This window comes from Lepisma saccharinum, chromosome 29, assembly GCF_977018435.1.
Source record: "Lepisma saccharinum chromosome 29, izLepSacc3.1, whole genome shotgun sequence".
In the NCBI taxonomy this organism is placed as follows: domain Eukaryota; kingdom Metazoa; phylum Arthropoda; class Insecta; order Zygentoma; family Lepismatidae; genus Lepisma; species Lepisma saccharinum.
The window spans coordinates 48,895,078-48,921,262 of NC_139257.1; the positions used below are offsets into that span (position 1 = coordinate 48,895,078).

Below are 26,185 nucleotides of genomic sequence, written 5' to 3' on the forward strand. Positions count from 1 at the left end.
ACTTTGTTTATTCTTTTGGAATACTAACTAAATTAACTTCATTTCTGTTCTTAACAATAAGAGTAACAAGCTTTTGGCTTTCTTGTATCTTTAAATGAACGATGTCAATTTCCAGGGGGGTCCACCGACCTGTTCGACCCCCCCCCCTCACGACGCCCATGCAAGGCTCCTGTGAACTCGTGACAAACCGTACAAACCATTATTTGTATCTGGCGCGGGCCCCCTGAAGCGCTGGGCCTCGGACGAATGTCCCAGTTGCCCCTCTGCTATCGAACCTTGCCCATCGCGGCACCTTACCTTCCTTCCCTTGAGCATTTACGTAAAAACTTGTCTCAACATGTGACCAGTCAGGCGCTTCCGCTGTTCCACGAGGAAGTCCAAAATGGAGCTGGTCTTTGGGAGAGGCCGCTTTCTAAAAACATCTTCCTGGACCTCGACGGCAACTTTCGATTTCAGCTGCATTTGACTGGAGGAAGCTAATCGAAGGAGCCGCTTGACCTTCTAATCCGTTTGCTCAATTGTTGGAGATAAATGTAGATAAGTTCCTGCTCAACACTTTCCCCGTCTCTCCTGGGCCCCAGTTCCGTTTCTTTCCAGTGCAACGTAAAACGTCCCTCACCATGTTCTCTAGATCCGGCTTCAAGGTATGTGAAAACATATTTGTTCTTCTGTTCTTAGATTCATTTGGTTGATTTTACTCCGCTTTTTTCTGCCACTTCTGGCTAATCGCGAAGATGATGATGAGTGATGATATGATGAAATGATATGACCGAGGTCGGCTGCTGTTATTAAACGCATGGTGAGATAACTAGTGTTTCAACAATAGTGTACTGGTCAGAGGCGTCTCCTGAACGCATGCGTCAATTGTGGGAAAAAGGACAGCTTGCTCTGCGACATGAATGAGCATTTCTACATTCTAATTTCTTCATATCGGAGAAGCAGTTATTTTAGACGAGAGCCCTCAACTAAGCTTATATTACATTTCTTGGATCTGAAGTGACATACATCCATTTTTATATATTAGATATGGGAAAATAATTATTACTTTTTTTCACTCCAGATCCAAGAAATGTAATATAAGCGTATAGTTGAGCGGTCCCGTCTAAAATAAATACTTCTCCTATATGAAGACATTAGAATGTAGAAATGCTCATTAATGTCGTTTCAGAGCAAGCTGTCCTTTTTCCCACAATTGACGCATGCGCAGCATGCACCGCATGCGTTCAGGAGACGTCTCTGGTACTGGTTAAGAATGATTTGTAATTAAGAGGTTCCACGTTTGGTCCCATCAGTGGTTACTTGCTTTCTGTTTCTCTGATTGGTTGTTTGACTACGCTTTTCTACATGGACGTCCGGAAGGGAGAAAGGGGGGTACGCCACCCTGGAAAATAAAGGTCCACCTAAAATTTCAAACAGTTCATTTCAGTCACAGTAATTCAGTTATTTATTATAAGTGCATTGAAGGAACATGATATTTTCAGACTGAAGCAGTGTTTTTTTGATGGGGGATCACTATTATGGGGAGAACATGCCTCCTTTGCCCCCATGGAAAAATCCTGCCGACGTCCATGCTTCTCTACCATTACCACTACATAGACAAATGTTGCCTGGACGAAAGAACAAGCAGATAGAACTACCATTTCGTTAGTTAAGACATCACTGATTTCGCGTCTTCAGTCAATTTCCAATATCTGCGATGTATAATTCCTTTACAGACCTCCGTGGCGATGTGATTAGGACGGCGCGCAAAGATGCCAGGGGATCCCGATTCGAAACCCGGTCAGGGCATGGATGTTCAACCTGAGTAGTGCCCCTTCATCAATTCCATCATATCATCACTAATCCTCACCGTCGCGATTAGCCAATAGTAGCAGAAACACGAATTAAAATAAACAATCAACGTATAGTTCCTTCAAATATTTACGACCCCTACATGCACAAAGGGTGCGAAATCCCGTGGGGGACGGGGAGAATTTCCCCCCACCAACAATCTTGTCCTGAAATTCCCCCCCCCCACCAAACTCTTCCGGGGGGAATTTTTGTTTTAACAACGAACATAAACAATTAGTTTGGGTTTCGAATATACTTGACTGGAATAATATCGGTAACATACAAAAAGAACGGACAACAAAGAGCCTCATCTCTTAGGACACTGAACCCAGCAATCCTCAGAACACAGAAATTAGACCGACTTTATATTTCTTCTCCATTTCTCATCGCCTTTCGTTAGCAACCACGAAGTATATAAATATATTAGTAAAACACATAATAGCACATATATGTGAATTTTATGCAGGAAACTATTATCTTCTTATTATGCCTATTAATTCTTGTCCCTCCTCTCTTACGCAAATCATTGTTCATTGCATCAGTAGTACAGCAAAATCTTCAATTTGCAATTACATTTTGAATGAAAGACAGTACACATATTTAATGACATTATATACATATACTCGAGTACTTTCGACGTGGACGTCACGGACACTGCCGGCTTGCAATGAATACATGGACTTTCAATGGAATCGTTACAAGCCGGCAGTGTCCGTGACGTACGCTTACATGTGTGACCTTCGGCTACGTTGTGGGCGCAATCACGTTATAGATGGGATTCCTCAATGACCTTAATGATTTTGAAAATATCTGCATGTTGTATTGGATAAAGGGGAACAGTGTATAAGTTAGTTAATTTGAAAAGTTTAGAAAATAAGTCCATGTGTACTCTAATATTGTACAAATATTCAACATATTATTGTCTATTTTCATAATAATAAACTGGGTAAATATTGTCCGTTTCAAAATAGTTAGATATTTCATATCAACGAATTGAATAGCTACACCATTTTGGAAAATCAGCATTTATGTCTTTTGTCATTTTCACATTTGTAAACGTAATTATAAAATAATTGTTTTCCTCCATTCCCATCAAATTCCTACCTCTCCTCTGTTATACATTCTGACGCTCATATTTTGAAATTCGAAAAGTCTAGCATAATTCCCTAACAGTAGTTTTCGGGGTGAAAATAAGATTTCTTTAAGTTCCGTAGCAACGTCCGTTCCCATAGACAATAACAAGCACGGCAAGATCTCAAGAATTGCATGTCATTATACCCCTTAAAGATTTAGTTAAAACAAGCGCGATGTAGATATTTACGCATTGAGTATAACAATATATGCGTAATTGTATCTGGACTGAATCAACTTCTTATGTAGATGTCACTCTTGTTTCAGGCACCTTTTCGAAACCAGGAGTTCATTTATCTGTGTGCTATTGATCTGTGAGAAATGTGCTGTAAGAAATGCCCTTGGAAACGGTTGCTAAGGACGTGAAAAAGGGCATTTTCACCCTTAAGGAAGGATCGATTGAGCTATTTTTTAATTTTCTGGGCTTTTTGGGACGATTTCGGGGGGGGGGTCGTAATCGGGCATTTTTCGACTCCGGGGCTTCCTTCATGGAGAACATTTATGTCAGTGAGTGGCTGGATTGGGGCTATATATATATAGTGTCTGTGTGCTCCTTCCCCCCACCAATCTGCAGTGATTTCACACCCTGTATGCACAGATAGGCTAATCGGGACTGGACCTACAGTTTAAAGTGTGATCCGAACCACTGCGTGCCTCCACCGATGTAACAAACCCGCGAACATTTGATTACAATGTGGTGACGTTACCACTACAATATCCGGGAGGCACTTCAAATATCTTTGACTTCAAGAATTTAAAACTGTCCTTGGGGATATCAAGAGAAAGCTGAACAGGGTTAGCCCAACATCCTTCGAAATATCTTTGAGAGGATATAATACTATAGCTTCCTGTGTCGACTTGTTTTATTATAAATACATTGAAAAGGGGTCCTTTCCTGGTCATGCGCGCGAGCGCGGTAAAGAAACAGGATGCTATTTGTAGAGGGGTGAGAGAGAACATCCCTTCTGGATACTCAATCTCCCTTCCTTGTGGTTGATGGGCCTCCCGATGGCGCAGAGGTGGCGTCGTCGCCTTGTAATCAAGGGGTCCCGGGTTCGATACCCGGTGGAGGCACATAGTGGTTCGGATCCCACTTTAAGCTGTAGCTCCATCCCGATTAAATTACCCTTACTGTGCATAAAGTGGACTTATATAATGTCGCTTTTCTTCCATTTTGAGTAAAAGCGACGATTAGAATGCATGGTGGCGAAGTGGAGGAAGGGACATTTACCCAACAAACATGGACAACACAGCATTAACTATTACAAGGTCTAAGCACCGAAGCTTCGTTACGTTCGCTTGCGACAATGGAGTTTCCAGTTATCATGTGCATAAGAGGTTGAGAGTTGAGTACTTTCTGAAGAGATCACATTTGGGCTACACCAAAATCCAGATGTTTCGAAAGAAGTTCCCTCGCTGGAAAGTTTCAAATTTCCAAATACCTATGCTCGAACCTAGAACTGATAATTCTTCTGATTTACATAGGATAGATGGGGCGAATACGGCCACGGCAAGATTTGCATGCTCATAAGTACTAATTTTTGAAACATTCCTTTTCTTATGTTCCTGGATTGTTGAGACAACGTCCGCACTGCCTGTTCTGCTTTCCTTAACGTCATCTTCACTGCATTTCTGCTGTGTTTTACGATTATATCTTCTCATCTGAAATAAAAAAAGAACGAGAAAACAGACATTACTTTTATTTATCAACGTCAGGCCAATTACATACATTTCACATTTTAATTAGAAAAGTGGCACATTCACCCTGATTGGTAATATATAGAGAAATGAGTTGGCAACCCTGCTTTGTTTCATTTCCGATAAAGAAGGAATTCATGACAAGTTGTCTCGGTCTTTGTTGAAGCTAAGGAAATTAAAGTTCTAAACTTCAACAAAACAAGAACGCCTAACAAGAATGAATACATGATAGAAATATTAACAATAAGCCATATTTCATAACACTTACCTTCGATTGTTGATGAAAACTGCTGCCCAACACAATCAGCATCCAACATTTACGGAATCCAACTGCACAATAAACTTGTACAGGCTCACAGTCGACACACGGTGTGGCGCTGGCTTCGCCCCCTCACTTCTATAAAATGTTAGATTGATTTATGTTGTGAGTGGCCCTATTCATCTGATGGCCCTATTCTACCCTACATAGAAAAAGTCACGCGAATAGGAAGAAGCCCTTTACACCTAACAATATTTTTATTCTAAGACAAAAATATTTTAATTTAAAAAAAATACCATTTCACAAGTAATATATCCATAACAAAATACACTCCTCACAAAAAGTTTGCAATATTGTTACATTAGGAAATAGGTAGTGACGTGAAGTGTTCGTTTTAACAATAACACCGAAATCAAAATAAAGTGTTTAAAATGTATTTGGGGGGGGCAAGTTTTCGGTGTTTCGAAATCGCGAAATATCGCGAATTCTGACATTTTTCAGAATAAAAACAAATTTTACACTTTAACGCTGAAAACGCCGCGAAATATGCAATAGAAACTGATAATAACACTTCTTTTGTTAAAAAAAATACCTGAAGCGCTATTCTGTGATTTGTAGTCTAGCTGGTGGTATATTTCGATTCAAAACAGATCATCATGCTTCATTTCTTGCAGTTTGGTGCAGACATGACTGACAGTGTTTAACCTGAAATAGAATTTGCTCCAGGGTAGGGGATCTTCCCAGAAGGAAAATTTCGTATGAACGGGAAAATTTTCAGGGAGATTGTGTTTGCTTCGGATGAGTGCGTGTATGTGTGTATACAAAACGGTATTTTTAGGTCGTAGAGGGATTTTTTGGCATTGTGATGTGATGTGTATGATTGTGTTAAAAGATTTTGGTGTTATCATTCAATAAACTAATATTTAGTGGCTGATGAGATTAAATAGTTTCCAAATGGAAGCAATTTGGTAATTTCTCACAAAGGTAAGCCTTATTTTTTTGTCATTAAAACTAAAATTTGTTTAAATTTTCCAGAACTAAAACAATGTGAAAATTTTAAGCATAAAAAAACTAAAAAATGCATGTAAAAAATATCACCGATTTTAAATTTTAAAAAAACACAGAATTTTGCTCTAAACCGCGAAAAATAACACCGAATTACGGTAAAATTACCGAAATTTAGGGAAAAATAAGACCAGAACCTCACCTCCCTACCAATAGGTAATAGGTACGGTGGCATATGTCGGCGAAAACTCAAGAATGTCCAGCAGACAGACGTATACCAGCTGTTGTTGCATTTCAAGGATGTGCCTGTGTCTATCACCTAATACCTAACATAACAAGATTCCAAACGTTTCGTGAGGAGTGTATAAAGGAAGAAAATGCATTACTAGGGCACGCTAAAAGCCACACAGGAATGAATTCTTTCTCGGAAATTCTCTATAGCTCAATTCCTTAGCGAAACTCCGTTTATTATCATTTAAAACAGACAAAAATTACATATCATGGTCGACAACAGCGCCACTGCGATTTCATCCGTCTCTTAACCAATCAGAACCAGGTATTCTAGACGCTATAATATATGCCAGCACGCCCTTGCACACAATAGTCATACGTTGCAATGGAACCTAAATGTTGTGCAAATGTAATAGACGGAGTTCAACAGATTTCATCCCATTAAAGGGCAGTTATTGGCCGTCAGCCAACTGAAACTCTTCTCGCACGATTTCAGCAACTGTGTTACCTTGTACTTTCCGAAGAGCAACTTGTGTATAATAGGGATGGCCAGATCCGGATTCGGTTGGTTCCGGATCCAAAAATGTTTCGGATCCGGATCATAAAATTTTTTGGATACGGATCCGTTTGACCATCCCACATGAGCGCTTCTCTGGAAAGAAAGAATGTGTTTATAACATATTGTTACCTGCTAATACACACACACACACACCATCACACACACACACACACACACACCCCACACACACACACACACACACACACACACACACATATATATATAGTGCGTGTGCGCGATTTGTAATTAATACCCCAAATTGACGCGGCGATCTGACCCCTGTGTCCCACTCCGATTTCCATGAAATTTGGCAGGTGTATAGAGGGGCCCAAAGGAACAAGTACATGTTTTTGTGTTTCAGCTAAAAAACGGGTTTAGGGGGCAACCCCCCCCCCCCCGCTCAAATGTCAAGATGAGGAGAAATTGAAGTGGGGATCTGACCCCGAAACCACGTAAATATGGCATAGGAAGAAACAGGGGGCATAGGGTTCCTCTATACACCTGCCAAATTTCATGTAAATCGGAGGGGGACACAGGGGTCAAATGCCCACTTCAATTTTTCTTCATTTTGACAATTGAGGGGGTTTTGCCCCCTAAAACAGTTCTTTAGCTGAAACAAAAAAACACATATTTCTTCCTTTGGGCTCCTCTATACACCTGCCAAGTTTCACGGAAATCGGAGGGGGACACAGGGGTCAGATCCCCACATCAATTTGTCCTCATCTTAACATTTGAGGGGGGGTTGCCCCCTAGAACAGTTTTTTTAGCTGAAACAAAACAAACACGTATTTCTTCCTTTGGGCCCATCTATACACCTGCAAAGTTTCATGCAAATCGGAGGGGGACCCTTAGATAACCTCCCTTGTTAGTCTTACACTTTGTAATTATATAACACTGCATATATTATAATGTTTTATTTTAATTTTTAAAACTGTAACAGTAGAACAATTGTATAATTTTTGTATAACATTTCTATCTTGTTAAATGCGTTAAAGGTTTCATCCTGGAATGGAATGTTGCACATTTATGTGTATTTCCATTTCCAATACATTCGAATGAATACATATTCGTTTCAATGGAATTTACAAAATCACCTCTGAAATTTTATGTTAAACAAGTAAGATTATTTTTCTGCACGAGTGTGTTAGCCGATCCGTAGCAAATTATTTTAGGAACAACACTTGAAAATAAATCTTGTAGGACTAACAAATGAAAAATTTCTTTGTAATCGAAGATCATACCACCTTTTAAGGTGTGGTAATATTATAATGGGATTGAGATACGAAACTATCGGATCCGGATCCAGATCGGAAACTTTCGGATCCGGATCCAGATCCGGAACTTTTGGATCCGGAACATTTGGATCCGGAACATTTGGATCCGGATCCGCAACTTTCGGATCCGGATCCGTTTGGCCATCCCTAGTGTATAACATGCAGCGATGAAATCATTGGTTTGAAATCTGAGTGATGTACTTCTTTACCCAGCAAAGATTGTGTGTTCTTTTCAAAACTTACAGTCTTGTTCACAATATCACATAGGCTGCTACATTATTCTGTGTGGTGGACTCGTGAAGTGGTGTGGAAACTATGAAAAGTCTGAAGACAGAGCAAGATTTCACGTCTTTCCCTCCAGGCATATAATTTTGTATTTTACCTCTTAATATTATTATTATTATTTTACAAATCATAAAGTTGAAACTGAATTGAAAATATTTTGGCGTTGTTGACAAGTTCAGACTTGATTGATTTGCTTTATTTTACTTCGCATTCTGCCACTTTTGGCTAAACGCGAAGATCGGGATGAGTGATGATATGATGACATTGATGAAGGGACACGCACAAAGAACACCCACTCAGACCCGAAACCCCTGCCGTCATAACGCGCTATGCTAACCACTGAGCCACGGAGGCCGACGAAGTTCAGAGTCCACTGTATAAATAGAAACTGGATTCGCTTTGCATCCTTGCCATAAACATATATAAATTGTTCATGAATGATTTTTTTGTCTTTTTGTACTATTTCCGTACAGACATCAAACAGAAACCACTTAATCTGCTCTCACCCACAGAAAGTTAATGTAAAACAAAAAACAGTAATTCAAAATGACGGCGCATGAATTGTCATGGTTAGATCCAGATTTCGGAGCATGATTTCCCAACTTTCCGAGAAATTCCAAACGAAGGTTTCTAAGAATGGTTAATTCTTGGTGTTTTCTGCTCTATAAGTGTCTGAAATTTCTTGAAATTAACTGTCTTTACTCAAGAGGTCCAAAAACAATGAATTGAGGGGAAAATAGTGTGCAGAATTCGAGATTTTCACCACGTCGGGAAATTTAGAAAATTTCCGGACTTATATAGATTTTTTTCAGTCCTGCATACCCCTAATTACGTCAACATTATTCTAATGTCTCTGGTAAAAATGTTTTCTCGTTATTTTATTGGACACAGTAGTTAATTGATGTGACTTGCAGCCTGTATATCACACAAAGCAATAATATTTGTAATAAAATATCGCTTCAATCTCACCATTCGAAATACACGAACTTTTCCCAGTACTGATTTGTAGACGGATCACAAACTAGGAAAACCACATCTCGTAATTTTGAATTTCGGTAATAATTCAGCTTTAAAGGTGTCCTGTGAACATATGTACTACAGAAGGTTCTTAGTCACAATGATTTGTGTTATTTATCTGAACACGACAATGGACAGTTACACTGCTACATGGAAAATTTACTGGACAAACCACAACACTGGAAAGTCACTAAATGCACTGGATACCCTAAATAATAATAATAATAATAATAATAAATCATCTTTATTAAAGCGGGCGTGTTTTGTCCTCGAGGACAGTTCTTACAACAGTCCCTTGTCTGGGTTATTATTACAATGCAAAAATGTAATATAAGAATACACGTTGATTACATGTAAGCTTCATGGATATGGATTGAATATAAAATAAAATTGAATAAAAGAGAAGAAAAAGGATTATATGTATAAACTAATCGACACAGATATGCATTGTTTCTCGCTTTCATTTTTAGTACATGAAAGACAGTCAGCTGGAACAATGAATGAAACAATAATAATAATATATTTATTTTACGTGATGAGCACAATTTGAAATCAGGCACATCACTATGTATGAATACATAATTATAAAATAACACAGTGGATCCTACAATCTTATGCATCATCATAAATTCAAATTGTAGGTTTCAACAAGATCAGTTACTAAACTTCTGGCTTATTTAAACATGTAAGAATTGAGATACTATCTATTTGGAAAGTTAAAATTTTTTGTACAAAATTTATCCTTTTCATTTTTCTTCTTTCTTCTAAGGTAAACATATTCAACTGTGTTAACCACTCGGAATAATGTTGCTCATAGTAATTTTTCTGAAACTTTGTGCATAATAACGTGATGAAAAGGTTTTTGAACTGATTCAACTTTTAGAAGGTGATTCGTGGCTGTCAGAAACCATAATTCATTAGCGTATTCAAGTATAGGACGAACTATCGTTTTATACAGGTACAGAGGCGTCTCGTGAATGCATGCGTTGCATGCTGCGCATGCGTCAATTGTGGGAAAAAGGAAAGCTTGCTCTACGACGACATTCATGAGCATTTCTACATTCTAATTTCTTCATATAGGAGAAGTACCGTGCGTCCATTTCGATCTGCAGCCGAGAGATCGGGAGAAGCGTGGCGGGCGGCGCTGACGGAGATGCCGACATTTGCGGCCTGAAATGCCCGCTTATTTTTATGGACATATGCAGACATTTATATAAATATTGCAAAACGAGCACTAACCTGTGTTATAAGAGTATGGTTTTAATTTTAGTAGCTTAGTGACTGTATGTGCCGATGATTTTGACACGCCCACCTCTTGTGAAACACGGCGTAGAGGTTTGTTTGGAGAACGTTCTAACGCGTCACCAATTTCATCGAGTTTTGCTTCGGTTAGAATCCGTCGTTTTTGCTTACGTGTTTTAAAATTTAACGATACAGTTTCTCGTAATTTAAGGACAAGATGTCTAACCGTATCTCTGTGTGGAGTTGAAACGCATGGGAATTTCTGTACAAATTACCTACACACGTCTCTACACGAGTTTGTTTTCACGTAGGTACGTGTCATACATAAAAAATCTTTGTTCTAACGTGAATCTTGCGGCTGGCATTCCAATCGTCTCACTGACACGTCACACATACACACTACAATAACACAAACAAGTAACTGCAAGTAACCAAGAATAACACTCTTGCGCACAGTACGAAATTAACACGCTCTTGGTTTACATTGCTCGCCACTATATTTACAACTCTGTCTTCATCTAGTCGCGAAGGAACAAAAAACTCGAGCTCGGAGATTTCGGATTGCGAGGAAGCTCACGAAAACCATTCACTTTTATCGGTTTCGTCTGCAGTGTAATCCTGATACAGTCTTGCACATTCGAAACCTCCAAACGATTCCCATCGCCACAAAACTCTTTCAAGGATATAAACTTAAGCAGGACGTTACTGATCAAAACCATGATTAAAATGCTTTTTTATCTGTGGCTCTTAACATCGTTTCTATAGCGTATTTATTTGTGTATATAAGAGCAGAACTTGGATGAATTACAGAAGAACTTTTGCGTGTTATAACACAGGTTAGTGATCGTTTTGCAATATTTATATAAATGTCTGCATATGTCTATAAAAATAAGCGGGCATTACATCCCGCAAATGTCGGCTTCTCCGTCAGCGCCGCCCGCCACGCTTCTCCCGATCTCTCGGCTCCAGATCGAAATGGACGCACGGTATTTACTTTACACGAGAGCGCTGAACTAAGTTTATATTACATTTCTTGGATCTGAAGTGAAAGAAAGTAATAATTATTTTCCCACAATTGACGCATGCGTCACTTCAGATCCAAGAAATGTAATATAAGCTTAGTTCAGCGCTCTCGTGTAAAATAAATACTTCTCCTATATGAAGAAATTAGAATGTAGAAATGCTCGTGAATGTCGTCGCAGAGCAAGCTGTCTTTTTTCCCACAATTGACGCATGCGTTCACGAGACGCCTCTGCAGGTATATTAAGATATCTTCTTTTTGAAAGAAGAAACTTTCCATCAGAAAAATAGTAGCAATAATAATAAATTGAGAAATATAAAGTAATGCAGTTTAGAATGTCAATGTTACACTGTATTCACTGGATGCACTGCACAGACAACAGAGCCATGCCACTGGTCCAAGTAAATGGTTGCATAGTTATTGATGGAGCCATGAAATATATATCTTTCTACTTTAAGTTCCCTTTTAACGGACTTCAAAACGCTCAGTAACATCGCATGCTACTGGATTCCTGAGCGAGAAGGTATTTTGCTTTGTCTTCCAGATCTACTTCAATCTGAGCACTGGCGAACTGCTGGAAGAGAAGCTAACGCTCCTCACCATCCTTAGGTTCGTCTTCTTCTTCGCGAAAGACATCTTCCGAATGGTGTTTCAGAGGAAGCCCAGGAGGTGTGTGAGGTCGGTGGACATGCAGGACAAGACTGTGATCATCACCGGAGGAGGATCAGGTAGGTTAAGCTCCCCCTCCCACCAAAAAAAAAAAACTGCTAGGGAGGGTGTATAATAAGTGATAGCGCCAAGTGAAACGATGAAAAGTACACGAAAGTAGAAGCCTCTGTAGAAGAAGATGGAAGACAGTCTCAGTAAACGTGGGGTCGCACACGAACAATTTGCGAAATAATTGCGAATGTATGGTTACGGTCCACCACTGACTTGATTGTTTGTACTACACATCGCACGCTTGTCTCCTTGCACACTCCGAGGTTTCTTTGTTTAACACTGAACACTACCGACCATGTAATAAAAGCAACAGCAATGTGTACTGACGTGAACCTTTCAATTCTCTCCTTTGTTACTCAGTAGGACCACAGATAAGGATATCCTTATTTGTGGTAGGACCATGGCACCTCACACGTGAAAAGCATACGATGTGTACTAACGATGACGTCAGTGGCGGATCGTAACAATACATTCGCAATTATCTCGCAAACGTTTGGGATCCCATGGGCGTTACCAGAAGTTTTTGCAGGGTGAGGGGGGGGGGGGGGTCGGGCAAATGATAAAAGTTGAATAGTAGAATAATAATAATAAGTGTTAATACCACGGTTATAAATGTAATTATACAATAACAAATATTATAAACTAACAAAAATAAATTTTATTCGAAATAATAATAATAATTATTATTATATAAATGGGGAGACTCGATCCACCAAACGAGTGTACCAGCACAACCATTTTCCACTATTTCTTTTGCATTTTATGCAGTTACTATCTGAAATGCATTTTGATATTAACTTTTGCAGGTCTCGTTCAAGAAAAGGCTTTAAAAGTTAGGGAGATTTTTTTTTCCATAAAGTCTGTTGTGTGATCTCTCACCTACAACTGTAATTATTAAAATTTTGAAAACTGTGGAAACATTTGTACTTTGGATAAAATGGTAGAATATAACATTGTTCGTGTATTTTTCACTCAATGTCTTGCATCCAATCATTTTGACTTTGATTTTTCTGTTCGAATGCAAACTAAATGAACTTCATTTCTGTTCTTAACAATAAGAGTAACAAACGTTCAGCTTTCTTGTATCTTTGAATGAACGATGTCAATTCCAAAGGGCGCCGACCCGTTCGACTCCCCCCCCCCTCCAGACGCACATGTTTACTGAGACTTTTTGCTTCTACTATTGTACTTTTCAGCCTTTCAGTTTGCACTATCACTTCTGATACAACCTGTATAAATGTGTGTATATCACAAGTTTTGGGTTAGTTTTGAGCAGTACTCGAAATGGAAATTTCCAGCTTAGCTGGGTGAACGCTTGGTAGAGTTTGGGGATATGTGGGGAATCCGCATATGGGTTAACATCAGTGGCGTGTTCAAAAGTGTTACCGGCTATCAGTACGACAATTATGCCTGCTAGACGTTATCACCCCCCCCCCCCCGGTTAAGAAAACATGTCTTCGAGCTAGATACGTATTTGTTCATTTTGTTCTTGTTTTGCAATCGGCACAGTGATTTAGCTACAAACACTCCTAGAAAGAACTACCACTCATGAGACAGTTACCACGAAAATCCAATGAATAGTGGTAGACCTTTGCCAATTCTTCATGTCTCCGTTTCTTTGAAATGAGCTGCGAAGGGGAAGAAGAAGATACACACTTTTCTCGGGTCAGTTTGAGGTTTGTGTGGTGAGCACTGAGCAGACGACAGAACTCCTCTCCTTCGTGGAAGGAAAGTCCAGCTGTGTGTACTACTGTTGCCAACTTAGTATTTTGGAGCAAGGTTTGTCCAAATCACGAATCTCACCAAGGAACTATATTTTCGTCTATTACCTAACTGGTCTCAGTTGTAGCTCAATCCAGCCTTGGCTCTGCAGTCTACCTCTAGTTGCTTCACAGAAATGGTATTCCTATTTTAGGCGGGATTTAGCTCTTTTCTGCCAATCCAATGTGACAACACTGGCTGATCCGGTAGGTATGAACGGCAACAGGGCCTCTTAACAGGCATATGAATAACCCCAAAGTCCTTCCCCGCTCTTTCCTTGCATTGGCGCCCTCTTCTCCCTTGGTGCCTCTTCAGGGTAGCGGAGCGGCCTCCCTCTTCGCTTCTGTCGGCTGCAGAAAAAATGTCCTAGGGAAAATCTACTCGACGGCAACGGTGTTCATTAACGTATTTAACAATGGTATCATTTCATTGAAACAACTTTTTAATTCTTTACATTTTGCCGTTACCTGCGGTAACACCGGCTACATGCACGCCACGCCTCTGGTTAACATGGAAATAGTGCAATATGTATGACATGGTTATGCAAATTATATATGTGCTATATGAAATTTTCCGTGAAGAGGGGGGAGGTGTAGCATGCCTCACGCTCTCCCTACTTCAAGTACTGGTTTCGAAAGAGATTAACTGTAACAGAGTTAGAGTACTTAAATAGTTCTTTCCGAAGCGACCATTTTGCCCACGACATTACAAATTGCCAAATCAAATGTTGGATTCTATAGAGATGACGGAAATGTGACTTATCTCTACATATCTCTAACCTAACCTAACCTAAACTATCTCTCTCCTTCACCCACTCTCTCTCAGAGGCGTCTCGTGATCGCATGTGATGCATGCCGCGCATGCGTCAATTGTGGGAGAAAGGACAGATTGCTCTACGACGACATTCATGAGCATTTCTACATTCTAATTTCTTCATATATGAGAAGTATTTATTTTACTCGAGAGCGCTGAACTAAGCTTATATTACATTTCTTGGATCTGAAGTGTAAGAAAGTAATAATTATTTTCCCACAATTGATGCATGCGTCACTTCAGATCCAAGAAATGGAATATAAGCGTATAGTTGAGCGCTCTCGTGTAAAATAAATACTTCTTCTATATGGAGAAATTAGAATGTAGAAATGCTCATGAATGTCGTCGCAGAGCAAGCTGTCCTTTTCCCACAATTGACGCATGCGTTCACGAGACGCCTCTGGATTCATTTGCCGCACTTCACAGGTGTAAAAAAAAAAAAAAAAGTAAAGTGTTCCCCTGTGCATAGCACCACGCCATGAAGGCGTATAGGGGGTGTGGGGGTAAGAGGTGTGCTATTCAAAAATTGAACTATCTTGTCAAGAAACTGCATGAAATTGACAGTCATGCTATTTTCCTAGAATGCTTTGGGATGTGGTACAACAAGTATTAAATTAACTTCGTTGCATGTAAGAGTTTAGCTTTCATTTGTAATTGAAAACCGTCAGGTATAACTATACATAACTGTAATAGCTATTTATTTATTAATTTACCTTCAACAGAAAATAGTGTCTAATTATCCCACCGTATAATGAATTATACGGAGAGAAATTATTTTTTATTCACTAAAATGTTACAATTGCCGGATAAACACAAATGCTCAAACTCTGAGATTTATTTTTCATTGTCGAAGAAATGAACATTGGAAACGAGAATCAACATTTAAAAGGGTTTTATACCTTGAGAATTTCTTCAAGAGGTAAAAGCAAACAATGATAGTTGCAAAACTGACCATTACAACGTTTAAAGCCGTTTATCGTTTGTGCAACACCTGTTGTGTCTTCTTGTCTTGAAGGTCTGGGGAAGGAGACGGCACTGAACCTCGCCCGGAGGGGAGCGAGGGTCATTCTCGCCTGCCTGTTCGTCGACGAAGCAACCAAGGCCAGAGGTAAGATTTCACGGTTGCTACGGACAAATCTGTTTTTGCAACTCTTATAATTGTAGGATCTTTGTTTTCATACCTCCTAGCTGTCAGGTCAGGCCCGTAGCTAGAATTGATCTCCTGGGGAGGCTCGCGGGTTATCAGTGGGAGATTTGTAAACCAAGTCCATTTTTCCAAAGTTTAACAGTATTAAATGAAGGCAAATTGTGTGTGTGTGTGGGGGGGGAGGGTAATTAAGTTACATAAAGTTTAGAAATATCATACAAATACTACATTTTTCTACATCTTTTAAAATATCACTTGAAGTGTTAATTGAATGCTACTGAAATCGTCCCTTACTACACACTCCATACTACTTTTAATAATACAGATACGTATTTATATCACACAAGAAAAAAAGGACACCATTCAATCATAGTGATTACCATAGGCGGAGTTCTGGAGGGGCCAGGGTGGCTTGCCCCCCAACTTAAAAAATACTAAAAAAATAACACATGATTAAGTTCAATTAATATATTTTTGTTATGAAGCCATACCGCAAATCTTGACGTTTGGCATAATGGCATGTGCGGTAATTGCGCCGCAATAGCTGGTCTTAGACAATTTGATTGATGTGTAGTTTGAAGAAACAAAAATGTAAAATGGCTTTGTGTTGAGTCAACAGTTACTGCTGAGGCATCAAAAGAACTTTTCAATTAAATTTTTCTAAAATTTCTGAAGCTTACTATTGTACCGTAACTCTTTTAAAGTAATACGAGTATTGTATCAATAAAAAAATAATTAAATGCAAAATGCAATAATTGTATTGTTTTGCTTATTTTAAAACTGACATCCAATATACTAATTAATATTTGTTTACTTAAGCGAGGAAATTTAACATTTTCAAATCTAAATGGCCTAGAACTCAGCGTTTTTAAGTTGTTGTTTTTAATTTCCCGGTGAAGGTCTCCGGACCCCTTATAAGCTAGGGGATATTCAACAACCCTCAGGTACATCATATGCTTCTCCCAGAGTCTACCCCCCCCAAAGCAAAAACTCAAACTCCGCCCATGAAGCAAAATAATATCTGCTGTCTACATTTTCACTCTGTACTGCAAACAAATTATACAAAATAGTTTTACCTAATGACGACAGTGCCAGGGGAGCTGACGGTAGTTCCGGGGGGGCTCAACCCCCACTGGCCCCTGCCTGGCTACGGGCCTGTGTCAGGTGCGGGTAGTTCTCATTTGGTTGTTCATTGCTCATAAAGGGATAACGATGAGTTTCTTGGAGTTCAAATTTTGTTTCCCTTATGTCTTTACTATTTCCGGTGGGAGCACATGTTCATAAAATTGACTATACGTTACCTGACTTCATGCTGGTTAAGCCATCCCTACAAGATTCAATGGATGATATTCGACGAACAACTTCCCCCATAATTCATTGCGCGAGATCACGCTTCGCCGCCATATTAAGGGCAAAGAGATAATGTCCTGCAAACACGCTGGGCAAGCAGTGTGCGTATGATCTTTGCCGAAGTGATTCAAGGTATGATTACCATATTCATATGAGGAATGTGTACGTACAAGTTATGGCAACATTGTAAGAAGGTTTTTCATACTCTTTCCTCAACACGTGAGAATCTCTTTGCCCGACTTCATGCTGTTTCTTCCCAAAGTGCACTGCGTGATGACGTTAAGTTAAACATCATCCATTGTCATTGAAGAAGCATTTCCAAAACGCACCAAATTGGCACTTGAAAGTTGTTTAACAATATTCTTATTGACAATCTGAAAGCTCCGACATGGGTCTACGGACAAATAAATATTACATTATTATTTTTAAACTATAACTTAACATCAACACAAAATAATTTACGGTTGGTTGTTGAATATAATTTATAATCATATTTCTTACTGCATTATTACATATTTTTACTCATCGCATGTTGTATTATATAAATCCAGACAATAATGTTCAATTGCATTTCTCGCAAGTCACAAAAACCTTTCGTTTCTGATAAGTTTCACATGTTTACACTTTCCGTGTTTGACGTCACTTCCTTTGAGCCTTGAATCCAATGTGTTGTTCGTGTACTGACAGCTTTAAACTCACCATTGCCATTTTCCAGACGAGATCATCGCCGAGACAGGTAACGACAACGTAGTGGTAAGGTACCTGGACGTGAGCTCCATGAAGTCTGTGCGCCAGTTCTCCTCCGACATCCTGCGGACAGAGAAGAGGCTGCACGTCCTCATCAACAACGCCGGCGTCGCGGGCACCAGGGGCTTCACGGAGGAGGGGCACTCGAAGGTCATGGCCACCAACTACCTGGGACCCTTTCTCCTCACGCACTTACTCTCAGGTACGTATACTCAAGCTGGTGGGAGAAGATAGATCTTTTTCTACCCCCCATACACATGGGCGTCCGGAAGGGGGGACAAGGGGAGTCGTGCCCTACCCCCTGAAAAACGAAAGTCAACCAAAAGTTACATATTTTTCACATATGATTTCATTCCAGCCAGCGGCGGCTCAAGGGGTAGAACCGCCGTGCCATGGCACTACCCTCAGAAGAAACGCATACCTCACCAAGTATTGTTAAATGAATATATTGATAGTTTACAAGGAGATTCGAATCTTGCAATCGGTCAAGCTGACGTGACGACCGCCCCAACCTCCTCACTGCATCGCCAGCTGTTTCGTTCGTTCCCTCGCGAGGCAACAGTCCGTGCCGTCCAAGATCTGGCCTAACCAAGTTGACACACGTGCAGAGGGTTGAAGAAGTCTCAGCGAGGAACATTTCCACCATGAGCCGAGAACAAAGTGGTAGGGGACGGGGTTAGCCCATAAGAAACCGTGCCCTCTTCGCCTGGCACGGCGAGGGAACTTTCGCAGTGTTGACACAGTTGCCACCTTCAGAGAAAAGTCGCTAAATACGACTGATTTGTAAGACCCGTTGGGAAAGTAATTTCCGCCTACTTTTGGAGAAACGAACCTAGTATTTTTCCAAAGTTAAATGAACATTTTTGATAATAGATAGATGCACCAAGAGGGCCATCCAGACTTTTTTAAAATATCCTATGATGATGCGAGTTTCCTTTGGCATTTCGACAATTTCTTTTCATAACAAAGATATTTTCGACATCCAGTTAGAATACGTGTTCATGGGGGAGGAGAAGGTGATAGGAGTTATTTTTCCTTTCCTCTTGTAATTGTTATATTTTTAGGAAAGTGTCCTGTAGTGTATAAAGATAGATTAGTGAGTGAAGATGAATCGGATTAGTACGTTATTACTTAAACACACGTTGTATTCCACGTTATCAAACGAGGATAAACATCTTGGCCAGTGGCGCAACCTCAAGGAGGGGGCAGGAGGGGGGACATTGCGGAGGTTGTTTTTTTTCGATTTCTTGATCACGTTGGCACTACCCTTCATAGTTGTCGCCGGACGCCACTGATATGTGATAATTATTGCATGAATATGATAAATTTAAATTTAAGCAATGTTTTTTGAGGGGAACAACACTATTATTGGGGAAAATGTGCCTTATTTACCCCCCTGAAAAAATACCTTCCTTGTCCCTACCTGGGAAAAATCTTGCGGACGTCCATGCCCATATATATATATATATATATATATATATATATATATATATATATATATATATATATATATATACAAGGTGGTGCAAAATTCCGTTTACAACTTGGAGGAGGAGAATCGCCAAGTAAAAACAAGGAAAAAATGCCATGTGAAGAAATGTCGAAATCGGCACCGTTTGCGAGTGACAGGCGTGCGAAAATCGCCTCACACCATGTGTAAAGCACAATAACTCAAGAAGGAAGAAAGATATCAATGTCGGATTAAGAGAATACAAAGAAAGTCGTGCCTGATGAATACAATGGTGCAGCAATTGAGGCCCAGTGTAAATTGCGCAAGGAGACTCTAAAAGAGAGTGGGGAATCCCTTGATGGACAATACAAGAAATTTACTACTATTTTCTACATAATGTTGAGATCGGAATGTAGGCAGTAAAAATGACGACGTATGTCCACATGTCCTACTACTGCTGGGACACCGTCCCACACTCGGGAAATAGGAAATTCACCCGAAAATGACGCTATGCCGTCAGATTACGCTGAGATTGATTTCAGCTAATTGATACAGAAAGCCCCACTAGAGGCGCTGTGGGAGTGTAGGTCACCTGTTACGTATTAGTGTTGGTGGATACTACGTAGAGAGTGTAGTCGACCGTTGTTCTTCCTGTCTGTTCTGCCTGTCGCAGCGTAGGGTTTAGTCTGGCGTGTGTGTGTGGTTGAATTGCTCCAAGGAATATGAAGCATGGCGTTCGTATCACGAACGTTTTCCCAATAGTCGGTTACCAGCACATGCACTTTTTCAAAGACTTGATGCTCGACTGCGTGAAACTGGATCTCTACTACCCCGTAGGTGGGATTGTGGAAGACCCCGCACTGTGCGCACTGTGCAATTTGAAGAGGACGTGTTGGACGCGATACGAGACCGTCCTGACACCAACACACGTGTCATTGCTCGTACGCAACAATCCCACCATAGCAATATGTTCCGCGTTCTTCAGGAGGAGGGATTGCACCCATACCAATTGCATAAGGTGCACTACATACTGCCCACGGACTTTCCCCTACGCATGGATTTCTGCCAATGGTACGTGCAACAAACTCTTGCCATTCCAGATTTCCCAACAAGAGTTTTGTGGACCGATGACGCAATGTTCACCAGAGACGGCATGTTCAATAGCCACAACAGCCACGTCTGGGATATGGACAATCCGAATGCAATCATTGTGCGCCATCATCAACATAGGTTCGCAGTGAATGTGTGGTGTTGCTTAGTAGGTGACCACTTGATAGGCCCGTACATTTTGTCCTCTACTTTGTGTGTTGGGAATAATCGGGTGTTTCTACATGACGTATTACCTGAACTTTTGGTAAACGTGCCACTGGCAGGTAGACAACGTATCTGGTTTCACCCCGCGGCGGCCCCGCACAATTCGACCGGGGAGCCCGGCCTTACTCAACGATATTTACGGCGATCGTTGGATTGGCAAGGGTGGACCTTTACCGTGGCCACCTCGTTCCCCCGACCTCACACCACTGGATTTCTCTGTGTGGGGAGAAATGAAAAGGCTCGTGTATGGAACCCATGTGGAAAGTGCTGAGGATCTCGTTGTTCGTGTTAGTGCCGCTGCTGGGACAATTGTTGACATGCCAAAGGTATTTTCGCTTACCAGACAATCAGTGCTTCGCCGATGCCATCTTTGTCTTCAAGTCAATGGCGGACTTTTTCAACAAAGTCTCTGAGTATACCGGTGTTTGTGAGCCCCTAACAGCATAGCATAGTGTCCTTTAGTGAAAGGTGCGAGTGAAGATGCTGGAGATCGCTGTTCTTCATACCATCGATCTGCATGTGCGGAGGTTGTGCGCTTCTCAGTGGAATCCCTTCAAGATGTGCTGTGTCCGGAAATGTTACATGCCATTGTGTGCGTTTTCTCGCCATTCTCCTTCTTCATTCCTTCGAGGATTACCCACTTTCTTTGGGGAGCTCTCTTGTAGTATGTACAGCCTGACGACATGTGGCCATTGTTTAACTTTTGTTTTTTGTACTGCAAAGTAGTGTGTCAACATTAAGGGATTGAAAACGTTTTTTTAGTGTTTTCTCGTATTTTTTCCATTTGGAATTGTGTCCCAGCAGTAGTGGGACATGCGACAAATTGGTTTCTTTTCTTCTTCGTACCGCAATGTGAACCGTGTACAACAGGAAATTTGCAGTTATTTTCCTATTTCCCGAGTGTGGGACGGTGTCCCAGCAGTAGTTGGACATGTGGACATACGTCGTAATTTTTTACTGCCTACATTCCGATCTCAACATTATGTAGAAAATAGTAGTAAATTTCCTGTATTTTCCATCAGGGGATTCCCCACTTTCTTTGAGAGTCCCCTTGCGCAATTTACACTGGGCCTCAATTGCTGCACCATTGTATTCGTCAGGTACGATTTTGTTTGTATTATTTTATTCCGACATTGATATCTTTCTTCCTTCTTGAGTTATTGTGCTATAAACATGGTGTGAGGCGATTTTCGCACGCCTGTCACTCGAAAACGGTGCCGATTTCGACATTTTTTCACATGGCATTTTTTCCTTGTTTTTACTTGTCGAATCACCTCCCAAGCGTTGTAAACGGAATTTTGCACCACCCTGTATATATATATATATATATATATATATATATAAATGTGTGTGTATATACATATTCATAATGTTATTAATTGAAGGGTTCGGGTGTAAAACATGGTAAGTGACAATTATTGAAGATTAGGCACACACAGGAGATGTACTACGTAGAAATTTTCAGCGAAATTAATTAACATCTCTACGCTGGGAGGAACCAGACAACGTCGAAGCACAGATAAAGATATATACGGGGGGGCTGATACGTTCTCGACCAAACCCAGAAGGACTTTAGCTACAGGTGCGAAAGTTTCAGGCTATTCAACGTATTCTCCCCGAAGGTCAACACACTTGGAACTTTGTTGCTCCAACTTCTCTAACCCTTCCGAAAAAAAATATTTCTCCTGGTCTGCAAAAAACTGTTCGGCAGCTGCTATAACCTCGTTATCACTTCTAAATGTCTGTCCTTTTAAAACTTTTTTCAGTAGGGAAGAGATAATAATCAGAGGGTGCAAGGTCTGGTAAGTACAGTGGGTGGTGCACTGAAACCCTAGGTCCTTCAGAAAACCCATTGTTCTTCCAGCCTTGTGACCGGGAGCATTATCCTGCAGAAACATCTCCCCTCTTCTCAACTTTCCCCAGAGCTTTTCCTTAATAGCGTCCTTTAACATAGCCAGAAGACTGCAGTAATCCTCTGATGTTATGGTTTGTCCCTTTGGAAGGCAGTCTGATAACAAAACACCATCCTTATCCCAGAATATTGAGGCAAGCACCTTGCCTGCGGACATTTGTGCTTTGAATTTCTTTGGCCTGGGACATCCTGAGTGGCGCCACTCGCATGACTGCTGTTTGGTCTCAGGATCAAAGTAGTGGAACCAACTTTCATCCTGGATAAAAAGCCGATTCAATAAATCGTTCGCAAAATACCACAAAATCACCTGAGAAGAAGTCACACGTTTGCGTTTCTCATCGGCGTTCAAACGATTGCGCACCCATTTTGCGGAAAGCTTGTGCATGTCCAACTGATCATGGCTTATTGACCGGACACGTTCTTTCGATATGTGCAAGGTCTCAGCTATCGCTTGAAGTTAAATTCGTCTGTTACTGAAAATCAGGTCATGAACCTGATTCACTTTTTCCAGAGTTGACATTGACACTGGCCTCCTACACCTTTCACCATCTTCTGTGGAAAAATCACCACGCTTAAAGTTTGAGCACCATTTCGGCTTCGACTGTGCTCGGAAGTGGAATGTTTTGAAAATGCATGATTTTCTTACTCCAGTTATTCTTTACATTATTCTCTGTAAGGTACGTGTGATATATAGTCGTATTCTCCGAAATCTCATCTTTACATTGATGTACGATACGCATCATAATTTTGTTTCTTAACTGCTGTCACAATAATTAAAGCTACCCCTTCCGAAGGAAAACAGCATTGACTTGAATAGGAAAAAAACAAGTTATCTCGTTGCGAGGACTCAGTCCTAGCGCGTCGTCTGCTGTGACGTCACCACTAATGGACTCCGTTGGTTACACGCTGCAACTCCGACTCGTCCACTTCGTTGCTTTGGTGTCGAGTAGTGTATTTGGTGTCTGCACCGTTTGCACTACGTTCTGGAACGGTGTAGTGTGTGCTGTATGGTCATGTGGTACGTGCTAACTAATCAAATGAACGTTTGAAGCAGCAGACAGGCATTTGTTGAATCTTCTCAACTTGAACACCGCTTTCCGTCTACTTGGTTGAACGTCATTTCCTTGCACCAGCCTGACACTGGATACACCTGCACTACACCGAGTGTCAAAACGTGCAGCGAACGAGACTGGACTAATGGTTTCTCTCCCCCCACAGGTCTCCTCGTGAAGTCGTCCCCCAGCAGAGTGGTGAACGTGAGCTCCTGCCTGCACCACGTGGTACAGAGTTTGGACCTCGACAGTTTCTCCCTGGACGCGTCCACGTGTTACTCCTACTCGAAGCTCTACCTTCTCATGTTCACCGTGGACCTAGCGAGGAAGCTGGAGGGTGCAGGTGGGTGGAACGATGTTAATTTGTGTTTTTCAGTAGGTAGTGATTGCTGCTACATCCTTTTCAAGCTTTTGGGGGTAGTAAATAATCTGTGGTGGTTAGGTTAGTCTATTTGGGTTTGGTCTTAGAGTATAGAAGGAAGGTTCTTTTACAAGAAGAAGAAGACGAAAATGGTTGTAGCAGCAATACCGACCTTTACAGTAGAATTACAGTGGCGCAACCACAGGGGGGACAAACATTGAAGTAAAGAAAAGCAAGGCTAGCAGAATCTACGAGTAGCAGGACAAAATTATACTCAAGATGAAATTATTTTTCATATATTTCTTGCAATTTTCTTCCAGACAGCAAGAGCACCTGCAGGGGGCACAGAGGGGCAATTATGCCACCCTCGATTTCAAATTTTATGGAAATACAAATACGTTTCGTAAAATTATCATGCTCGCTTCGATCGCAATGCCTGCTTTTCTTATAGTCTCATCAAGTTCAGAGCCGTAGCTAGGGGGAGGCAGAAGTTGGACGTGGGCACTGAACGATCTAAGTTTTAAAAAAAAGTTGTAATAAAGAGAATGCCATGGCGCCCCGTGAAATTAATTGCACCCTACTAAATCAATATTGTTCTCAGTTTGCAAAAATTTGGATCTAAAAATTTTCTTGGAATGCGTGCACTATTTAGTATTGACATGCATATTGCATATGTATCTTCTGAATTTACGTCGCTTCATGTTGCATATGTGTAAATCATATGTTCTACATGAAAGTTACATATGTCAAATGTACGGAAATAATTATACCGGTCATTTTTGACGTTTATCCTTCTTGTACTTGCCCCCCGCCCCCGACAAAAATTTGTGGTTGCGCCTCTGGTAGAATTGAACTCCCCAGAACTCCGAACAAACACTGAGTATACTGAAATCTATGGCTGGACCCACACTGATACAGAAGCGACCCAAAGGCAGGAAAATACATGTAATCAAGTACAAGCTCGCCCATTGAGGCGGAAGCGGCGCGAAATTCTTCCAATGGAGAATGCTGGGAATTCCGGAGGCGAAAAGTTATCTTCGCCTCCGCATCGATTGGCGCGGGGTTGCGGAGGAAACGGAGAATTTTAAACTTCTACTCTCCTCACTTTTCGTGTGTTTTCGGTAGGTCTCGCCAATAGTTTCCGACAAGGAGCTGCAAAGATAAATTTAGTGTACGAAGTAGCCACTAGGGATGGACGATATCAGAAATTTGATATCGCCATATATCGTCAAGAAAATATCGTCACAAACGATACGGAAAAGATTCGATACCTTCATTTTAAAAGCGTAATTTTAATATATTTGATTCCAGCGCCATCAGCGGGAAATTTCTGAACTACAGATAATTTACCTCCCTTGGGAAAAGATTGGTTACCTCCATGTTAAAAGCGTGATTTTTAATATATTTGATTCCAGCGCCATCATCGGAAAATGGCTGAACTATCTTCCTCTGGGAAAGGCATCATTTGTTGAAGTTCTGGTACTTCCCGATGACGGCACTGAAATCAAATATACTAAAATTACGCTTTTAAAATGGAGATATCCAAGCTTCTCCCAAGGGAGATAAATTATCTGTAGTTCAAAAATTTCCCGATGATGGCGCTGGAATCAAATATACTAAAATTACGCTTTTAAAAGGGAAGTATCTAATCTTTTCCCAAGGGAGGTGAATTATCTGTAGTTCAGAAATTTTCCGATGATGGCGCTGGAATCAAATAAATTAAAATTACGCTTTTAACATGAAGGTATTCACTATTTACCCGTGTGACGTAAATCTGTAGTTCAACCATTTCCCGATGGAGGCGCTGAAATCACATATATTAATATCATGGCTTTAACATGGCGGTATCCATTCTTTTCCCAGGGGAGGTCATTAATGTGTAGTTCAACAATTTCACGATGTTGGCGCTGAAGTCGCTTATATTAAAATCACGGTATTAACATGGATTATCCAATCTTTGCAAAGGGAGGTAAATTCTCTGCATTTCAACAATTTCCCGATGATGG

The 26,185-nt window shown here is 40.7% G+C and overlaps 1 protein-coding gene across 1 annotated transcript in view; it reads left to right on the forward strand.

Annotated features, from left to right (window-relative positions):
• The first annotated feature begins 491 nt into the window (after nucleotides 1-491).
• The window catches only part of LOC145981373 (retinol dehydrogenase 12-like), a 35,826-nt gene continuing 10,132 nt past the window's right edge, over nucleotides 492-26,185 (forward strand). The window contains exons 1-5 of the mRNA XM_083114611.1: nucleotides 492-644; nucleotides 12,097-12,280; nucleotides 15,862-15,954; nucleotides 18,059-18,292; nucleotides 23,985-24,161. Of these exons, the coding sequence (XP_082970737.1) occupies nucleotides 621-644; nucleotides 12,097-12,280; nucleotides 15,862-15,954; nucleotides 18,059-18,292; nucleotides 23,985-24,161 (712 nt within the window). The 5' untranslated portion in view covers nucleotides 492-620. The remainder of the gene's footprint in view (nucleotides 645-12,096; nucleotides 12,281-15,861; nucleotides 15,955-18,058; nucleotides 18,293-23,984; nucleotides 24,162-26,185) is intronic.